Here is a 7167-nt window from a genome sequence, read left to right as displayed (position 1 = left end):
GTGAAGTACTTTGTCTTTTTTTCAGCTTCATTCAGCAGTTTTGAATAACACCACTGTGATTTGTGCAACTTCCAAACCTCTTGGATGCCATGTGTTGTTGGACTGTTGGGGCTGCTGAAGAGATACCTCCCATTTGGCTATTCATAGTCTATACTGAATGTCCTATATTGTTGTTTGTTTTGTTTGTGTTTTCTCTCTGGATGATGGGAATGGGGAGCATCCCCATCCCAAATGCTGCCGTATCCAGTCCTAAAGTAGTCGTATTTCATTCCTGAGCATTCACTATGGAGGCATTGCAACTTAGCTGGCCAGATGAGAAAAACAGAATTAGTTGAGTGCATTAGTCAACTGTATTCCTTTAATGTGCTTTTTAATAAAGTATAACGGACGGCCTCCAGGTAGTGCGGGGTGTTAACTTGTGGGTGGCAGAGCAAACCTGGCATAAGAAAAGCTTGGTAGATGGGAGGTTGCAGCCCTTGACATGCAATCCTTTGATCTCTTTTCTGAGAGTGTGGGAAAACAACCACAGTAACGTATACTGTCCAGTAAAAGTCAATGTATGAGACAGGCCAAGGAGAGGACTGTGGCGTGGTGCCATTAGAGGTCACAACAACCTACTGCTGTTGCAGCAGACTTGGGGAAATAGCATTCCTGTTGGAGAGGGAGCCCGCTGCCAATGCGTCAAAAGAAATTCTTCAGATGAAGGAAAATTAAACAATAACACTGTTTTGTTAGCAAAGTAAGTTGCTTTTACCCTACAAATTGCCTCTTTCCTTACTCCACTCCAAAATATGATCTGAAAGTAATCACAGTTCCCAGCTTGTAATGGTTGGCAGGGCCTGTCAGTAATGCCATGTCAAAAACTTACCCAAATCTAAAAGTAATCAGAGTTTTCTGTTTATCACCTTTGTTTGTCTGCCTTCTGTGTCTTACCAGCTTGTTGTCAGGTTCAAAGCTGTTTGGCACATGGGCTGCCTCGAGCTTGTGTGCTCATCCCACACCCTCATCCTGTAGTTTCTGCGGAGGGAGTAACTAAGAACAGAGCTTTTTATTTGAAAGGGACTCCCCTTTCTGTGCTGATTGCAGTAAGTAGTGTCTATCAGGAAAGCTATTTAAGTTCACTGTAAACAATCACTTGATGTCAGTCTTCTTAATGTTCCTGTGTCATTTTTAATCTTTTGTAAAGAAATGAGACTTACTTATTCCTTTTGACTGGTTGTTTCCTAAGAACTTTTGAACTAGTTGACCGATATATTTAAGGGAAGGATATGATAGATATTTACAGTCTCCCAAGGAAAGTGGAAGGGGACCAATTGTTCACAATCTTTTCCAGTATAAATGAAGCTCAGAGAAGCCATATTCAAAATCAGGAAAAGGAAGTGATTGAAAGTCCATATGATCCAGGAGGATTCTGAGCTCATGGAAGAGAAATCACTGAGGGTTGCCAGATACATAGAAGCTATACCTGACACATTAAATCCTTGATTTGAAAATAATTAAACAATAGAAGAGAACTTCAGGCCACAGTCAGTCAGGATTTGGAGAGAGATGAACTTTTTGTCGGACCCAGTACAGCCATTTTGAAGTTACTGGTGCATTTGTGAATCCAGGCTAGCTAAAGCATTGCTGCTTCTTGGCCCTGGACGGGTCATGGTAAAGGAGTTTGGACCTTTGTGGGGGAGAGAGGTGGAAAAATTAAGGACAAAGGACAAAATCTAGAAGGAAGCAGACTCAAAAATTTCCATAGCTGATAGAATTATTTATGTGTAATCATTGTGCTTCTACAATTTAATACATTTCATTTGTGTGTGTGTCTACGCTTGCATAACTTACACCATCTGCTGCAGCGCTCACTGGGTATCAGTGTAGGTTGTGGTTCCATGGGCATTTATGTAAGCAGCTATGATGGTTTAATTGGATTCTGCCATGAAGAAAGCCAGACTGAGGAACTGAACCTAAGCTAAAAGTAACCCGGGAAAATAAAAAGCATCAGTTTTAACCTGGTTCTGTTCCTGCATCCAGTTCACCGCTCAGCTGCATAAAAGCTTGTCTGAAAGCAAGTGACACTGAAAGCAAGTTGACAGTGATACTGGCTTTTGCATGTCTGAAGTGTTTGTGAAACTGCAATCTCAGGGAAGTGGGTATGAAACCACGGCCTTAAACTGTACTGTGTTTGTTCCCTGTCACTCCCTCTGTGCAAGGCATTTGCACACTGCCTCAGAATTGGACACATAACATGTCTTTGCAGCCAGTGTGTGAAGGTCATTGTCCAGAGGAAATAGGAATATGCAAGTTAGTGTTTATTCCTAATGTGAACCTTATTTCAGTTCCTCCAAGTAACTGCTTCAGATGCTTTACATCACTTTGTTTTTCATTTCCATTAGAAGTGACAGCTTGTTCCTAATGTCTTCTTCCTTTCTCCCCAGATAATCTGATCAAAGCCATCCTGTCAGCAACCAAAGATTACCGTCTAACTCCAGCTCTTGACAGGTAAGATGAGACCTTTTAGAATAGAAGGAGTAGAAGTGATTATTTTCCACATGTCCTAAATAAATTTTGCTGGATTTTTTTGCCAGAAATTATTGCCAGTAAATTTGGCTGTGCTTTGGAGGTAGATCAGGAGCTGGAAACTGAGTCCTCTTTCCAGTAAATCTGTAAACTCCAGAGACCTCCAAGTCAAACATGAGTAGAAAAAAGCATTTACCTTTTGACTATTTCCTAATCTTTTGTTTCATATGGTGTTACAATACACCCTCTTGCCCCTTTTTCGAATAAGTAAATAGCAGCTTTTCAATGAACACATTCTTTTTCAGCGTTTCTGACAAAGCAACAGGATCACAAGAAACCCTTAGAGGGAAAGAAGGGACTGGCTTGTTTTAACAATGTTTCACTAATACCTCGCTCTTAAAGCAGGTTTTTTTGTGTTGGCCAAGCCTGTGCCAGGATGTGATAGCAGTGTCCTGGGTTCTGTGGTGTTTGAATTGATGCCTTTAGAAGAAGCTCCTTTGATTCTTCAGTCCTATTGTAGAGGTTGCTTCTGAAACCCACTGGCATGTTTACAATCAGCTTCCCAATGATAGTCCTTTAGTCCTTCCTATCCTTGTTTTTCTGTCATTCCTTCCCTTTTCCCTGCAGTTTTGGTTTAGTGCCACCTCCCAGATTTGCGGTAATTTCTTTCAGAAGCTGTCAGAGGTTTTTACTGGGACAAGATCTCTTTTCAAAGTCCTGGTGCTACTTCTTTCCAAGCAGTGGTACTTCCTTGAACCTGGGCTAACACCACAGTTTCTGCTTTCTAAACGCATTGGTTTTATTTCCTGGCCCAGCTCTGCCTCTGCCCACTTTTCCATGACAAAGTTCATAACCTTTTCCAGCCTTTCCGTAGGTCTCCGCATCTCTCATGTTGAGTAGAGCTTGCCCACTGCAGTTAGAGTTGGGACTTACTCTCTATGTGAAAGTTTATTCTTAGTTTTTTTCAGTCTATGTGCTAATTTAGGTTGCTTTGAAGTTTGCCTTGCCTCACAGCAGTGCCAGATAGGGTTAGCCTTCAGAGTTTGGATTAATTTGAGAAATGATGTGCAGAAGGCGAAATCATTTTACAAATGACCTTCTTACAGATTTTGCACACAACTGAGTCTCGCCCATCTGGGGTTTATCTCAGCTCTGGTTGGAGAGTTAAGATTTTAATCTTTGAAAAATCCACATATAGACTCTTTCAGAAGGTTGCTCATGGGAAATTAATGTTAATGAAAGAGGTCAGGTGGAAGATTCTTGCAGTGAAGATTAATATAATTGTGACCCTTGCTGCTTACCTGTTTTTTGAGGAGTGGAATGTTTCGGGCTTTTTAAAAGTCATTTCTCAGGAGGTTGTGAAACATAGCCACTGTAGCATGAGCTGCTCACTTTGGTTTTACATTCTTTATAAAGGATTTGGTGCAGAGATAGGAAAGACCTAATACTCAAGCCTTCATGAAACATATGCAAAGTCCCTGAGATATCAAGTATGAACAAGACCTAAGGAACAGGCTAGAAACATATTTCTGTAGTATTGCAGTAACAAGGTTTGGTAGTGTGTATGCTTGTAAACACACAGATATCTTGGGGAAGTACTGTTTTCTTGGGAATTTTTGTGATAAATGCAAAGCAGTAGATGTTAGGTTGTGTAGTACATATGACTCACAGTCAAATACCTCCCAGAGCCCTTCCAAGTGAGCAGGTCTTAGGAAAGACAAAAATTGAAGCTGATGTGGGAGAAAGGGGCAAGAAAGGCTTGGGATAGCAAGCCACAAAGTGAGAGCCTAAAGCAGTAGGTGGATGGAGTTGCAACAGAGGGGTTATTACAAGAGAGAGCTTGAGTACTGTAGGAGTTGTTAAGGCTACCACAGTGCTGCTCTTGGAAACCTGCTTGGTGAGTAGGGCATAGGTGAAGACTTGGGTATCCTTCCAGAAATGTTCTTCAGCCGTGATCGTCAATGAATTACAGTGCTGGCAGCAATGGGTATCTGCCATTTTGGATTCCAGAAGAGCTGGTGGAGCAGACTGATGAGGGAAGGTTAGCTACTTTCTCATCTTGTCTCAAGCTCAAAGCAGAGCCCAACAGTTTCTCTCTATGGCAGCTCCAGTGTGCTGGGAGGGGGGCCTTAAGGTTCGGCTCACTCCCTTACTGCTCACTGGTCAAGGAGAAAGTCCAGACCTCTCCCCTTTGCTCACCACCTTGAAGCAACTGGAGAGGGCCTGATTTAAGGGACCTTTTAAAGGTCCCTTCCAACCCAAACTATTCTATGATTAAGGGCTGAAAAAATGCCTTATTGTGAAAGAGTTAGATAAGAGACACAGCTAAAGTCTGTGAGGTACAGGAGGTCAGACTTAGGAGATCTTGTGAACCCTTCCACTTGTAGGCTCTCAGAAGTCTAGTGGGCTGATTCTAGCAGTAGGAAAAAAGTTTCAGGTTCACCTTCTCTTCAGGATGGAGTTACACCAACATTTTCTCTGTTGGCAAAGCCAGTCTAAGAAGCTGTATTTGCTGCTGCTGCCTGCTCTCAGACTGCAGCTCCCTACCTTCTCCTTGTGCTGCTGCTGCTGTTTGAAGAGGGACTTTAAAGTGGGTCACTGAAACGATTCCAGTTTAAAAGTTTTTCTCCTAACCTGGGTCATTCTAGTGACCTCATTTACAGAGCTGCCCTCCCACTGAAGAGTTGCGCTGGCACAGCGCTGCCACAGCAGCACAAGAGGCAGAGGGATGGGGATGGGTGAGGAGGGTGAGCACCGCCGAGCCTATTGAAGCAAGTGTTCATGTAACCACATGCTGAATGCAGCTTTCCCGGGGGAAGGGTGGGAGAGGCAGGAGAGGTGAGGTCAGAGCAGCGCGTGAGAGCATAGGAAGGAAAGAGGGAATTAGAGTTGTATGGTGGGGGATCTACACCAAGCCTTTGGTCTTGTCCTCACCCAAGCTTCTCCACTTCTGTCCTCCTTCACAAAGCTGTCCCTTGAGATGGTGCCTTCACTTGCCTCCCATAAGCCCTGGAAATGAACTTGTTTGATTATCACTGTGCCAAAAGTGCATCCTGATGCACCTTTCCTGACGCAATGTACCAACATGGTGCTGAAATGAGGCAAACTCGATCCTTCCGGGTATGTGTACACCTTTAATCATCCCAAAGTGGCTTTGCCAACACACTCCAACTAATCCCTCCATTGTGGGTAGAGTTGTGTTAATAACTAGCAGCAGCTGGAGGGCATGTGAACAAATGCTGTAGTTCATGCCTGTAACATAGTGATGCCGTACTTTCTTAGTTTTCTTCATGACTCCTTATTACGGCACCTTTGTGTTGAACTGCTTATAGTAACCTGCTTCAGCCCCAGGGTAGGAGGTAGGTAAAACTGCAGTTGTGTTTGTGAGGGTAGTTGCAACTCAGCTCTGAGCTTTTCTGGAAAAGACTGGAGATCCAGGGGACTTTCTCTAGAATCAGTGTCCTCCTCTTTCAGAGCTTGCATGTCTTTCTCCCTAACACAGATGTCGGCGGGCCTCGTCTTTGACACTTCAGAGTTCTCTTGCCCTCTGTTGGCTTTTCCAGGCCCGTTTATATCACTGACATTTTCACTGCTTGCTTTAGTGGCTCCTCCAGTGGCCTGCCCCTCATTCTGGAAATCAGTTGGGGCTTGGTTTCTAGTTCCATGGCTCTTCTGCTGGCTGGACTTCAGTGGATTTTTGGGTTAAATCTCTGCGGTGGTGACCTGTAAATTTCCTATGAAAAGACATAAATATAAAAACCTGACTGACCCTTTTGTATTGCCTCCAGGTGGTAATGAAGGAAAACTGGGAGTTTGAGCTTATAACTAACACAGTCTTTACTAATGCAGTATATAAACTAACAAGTGAGGAAGGAATTTGATAGAGCAGGAGAGGAGATGTGTGTGTCCCTCTGCCTCAGGTTGATAGCACCAGTTTAAGTAGCAGCAGCCAGATCAAACCAGAATATGCTAAGCCTCCCTAAACACCAGTTACCCTAAAGATGTATTTTTTAATTATTCTGTTATATCTTTCCTCAAAGCCTTTAGTTCCAAAGTTGCATCAAGGAAGGCGTTGTGGTTTTTCTCCCCTGACAAGTCCCTAAAGCGCTCTGATAAGAGAGGAAGAGGAAGTAGCGCTTGCTACAATGCATACATGTGTTTACAGTGCTATATTGTTCAAGATCTGTGTGAATCCCGGTTTTGGTGTAGATGAACTCAACCTCTGAACATCTGTGTCAAGAGGCTGTACATCTTGGCTGCAGCTCCCAGCTTAGGGCTTTAGGGAAAGTCTGTCTGGTGTGGAAAGTCCGTGACCCTCCCTCATACCACCCTGGTAGCAAACTGGAACCTGGGCTGTGTCCGATGTGTTCAGTTCTTGAGCTCTTCTGGAACAGAAATACAGCTTTGACATACTGTGTAAACAAACAAAAAGGTGTTTGCACACTTCTTTGTGGAGAAACAATTGAGCTGTAACTGATGCTGCTTGCACGGTGTGTTTCTTCAGGCAGAAACTTGCCTGGAGCCAGCAGTGACTTTGCAGGTTTCCCATACTCAGGCACCATCAGTCAGTGCTGGCTGTGAAGGAGCTCAGCTACACTAGTGCCAAGTGTCCAAACTTCTGTTCGGGATGTGAGGTCAGGTGCCTGACATCCCTGCTGA

General features: G+C 43.7%; 1 protein-coding gene across 5 annotated transcripts in view; it reads left to right on the top strand.

Moving 5' to 3' along the window:
- ST3GAL3 (ST3 beta-galactoside alpha-2,3-sialyltransferase 3) overlaps window positions 1-7167 on the top strand; it is a 189739-nt gene that overhangs the window by 125564 nt on the left and 57008 nt on the right. For all 5 annotated transcript variants that reach the window (XM_009332535.1, XM_009332533.1, XM_009332536.1 and 2 more), the window contains one exon: window positions 2427-2490. In XM_009332535.1, the coding sequence (XP_009330810.1) occupies window positions 2427-2490 (64 nt within the window). The remainder of the gene's footprint in view (window positions 1-2426; window positions 2491-7167) is intronic.

This window comes from Pygoscelis adeliae, unplaced genomic scaffold (genome assembly GCF_000699105.1).
Source record: "Pygoscelis adeliae isolate BGI_AS28 unplaced genomic scaffold, ASM69910v1 Scaffold449, whole genome shotgun sequence".
NCBI lineage: Eukaryota > Metazoa > Chordata > Aves > Sphenisciformes > Spheniscidae > Pygoscelis > Pygoscelis adeliae.
This window is presented reverse-complemented; position numbering and strand designations above follow the sequence as displayed.